This window comes from Gavialis gangeticus, unplaced genomic scaffold, assembly GCF_001723915.1.
Source record: "Gavialis gangeticus isolate Ggan-Ray unplaced genomic scaffold, GavGan_comp1, whole genome shotgun sequence".
Classification (NCBI taxonomy): Eukaryota; Metazoa; Chordata; order Crocodylia; family Gavialidae; genus Gavialis; species Gavialis gangeticus.
This window is the reverse complement of record NW_017728992.1, coordinates 185728767-185729874: the sequence shown is the minus strand read 5'-3', so window position 1 is coordinate 185729874 and position 1108 is coordinate 185728767. Positions and strand designations below refer to the sequence as shown.

The window sequence follows — 1108 nt, the reverse complement described above, 5'->3', positions numbered from 1 at the left end:
CAGGAGGAGCCCTCACTGACCAGCCGGTGAGCTCAGAGCTCATTGTGCATGTGCAACACAGCTAAGTATTTGGGAGGATGGGGGGGCTGTACCCCCCCCCCGCCCTATTCCATACTGAGAAGATTTTACTGTCTTGATTAGTTTGATCAGCACTTGAAACTGTAGGATTGTTTCTGTGATCTCCACATTAGCTATTAATTTTATTAGGAAATTAGTATACTGAGATTGAGACTTGTTTTCTGATGTCTGTGCCAGTAGGTTGCTATTGTAAAATGAATAAATAATGAAATATTAACTCTTAAACAGCCAGTGTTTGAAGGCAATGGGAAAGGCTTGAAGGACATATCCCATCCTAAGTAAGCTACAGTAATTATCTTCAGCTTTAAAAAATGAGAAGCAAGCATTGAAGGCTTTAATTGTATCAATATTTTGAATGTCTAATAACTATTTCCTCAGATAATGACACACCCTTTATTTTCAGGGAACCCAAATAGAACTATCTATTGGAGTTGTCCTAGGAATTTCGACTATGGCAGGTAAGTAATATAATTGCAATAAATGTAGTCCTCACTGGCAAAAATCCATTCAGTTCAAGCTGAAAATAAACCTAATGGCATTTGAAACACCTTCTCCTTGCTGCCAAACTGCATTTCATTCTGCAGGGACAACTGGTCATTAAAGAAAGTCAACATTTCCTCTGGAGTAATGGAATTTTAGCTAAGAGATCATGTCAAGAATAACTGTATAAAAACATAGCTTTGGCATCCCTTACAAAATGCTGGCAGTTCTGTAAGTAAAATTACCCATAGACTACTGTGGAGCTGATGCTTTGCAAACTCTTAGGCACCTGCAATTTCAAATAAAGTCAACAGGAGAAAAGGTAGTCATTACCTTGCCAAACAGGGGAAAAGCTCTATAGCTCTTCAGTCTTTCTAAAATATTGTCCTCTTCATTTACTAATAATAGCAACATCTCTTTTCCTCCAGCTGTGAAGAAGGCATGGGCTCAGTGACTGGTGCCTCCTGGGTCTGGGGGGGCACCTGGGGCCCCCCCCATGACTGATTGCCAAGCTGAGAGAGGGGATTCCCCGCACACTCTGCAGCGGACC

At 41.2% G+C, this 1108-nt stretch overlaps 1 protein-coding gene across 3 annotated transcripts in view; it reads left to right on the top strand.

The window, feature by feature from the left end:
• Positions 1 to 1108, top strand: part of TMEM65 (transmembrane protein 65) — a 77396-nt gene that overhangs the window by 49951 nt on the left and 26337 nt on the right. For all 3 annotated transcript variants that reach the window (XM_019528129.1, XM_019528131.1, XM_019528130.1), the window contains one exon: positions 482 to 536. In XM_019528129.1, coding sequence (XP_019383674.1) covers positions 482 to 536 — 55 coding nt within the window. The remainder of the gene's footprint in view (positions 1 to 481; positions 537 to 1108) is intronic.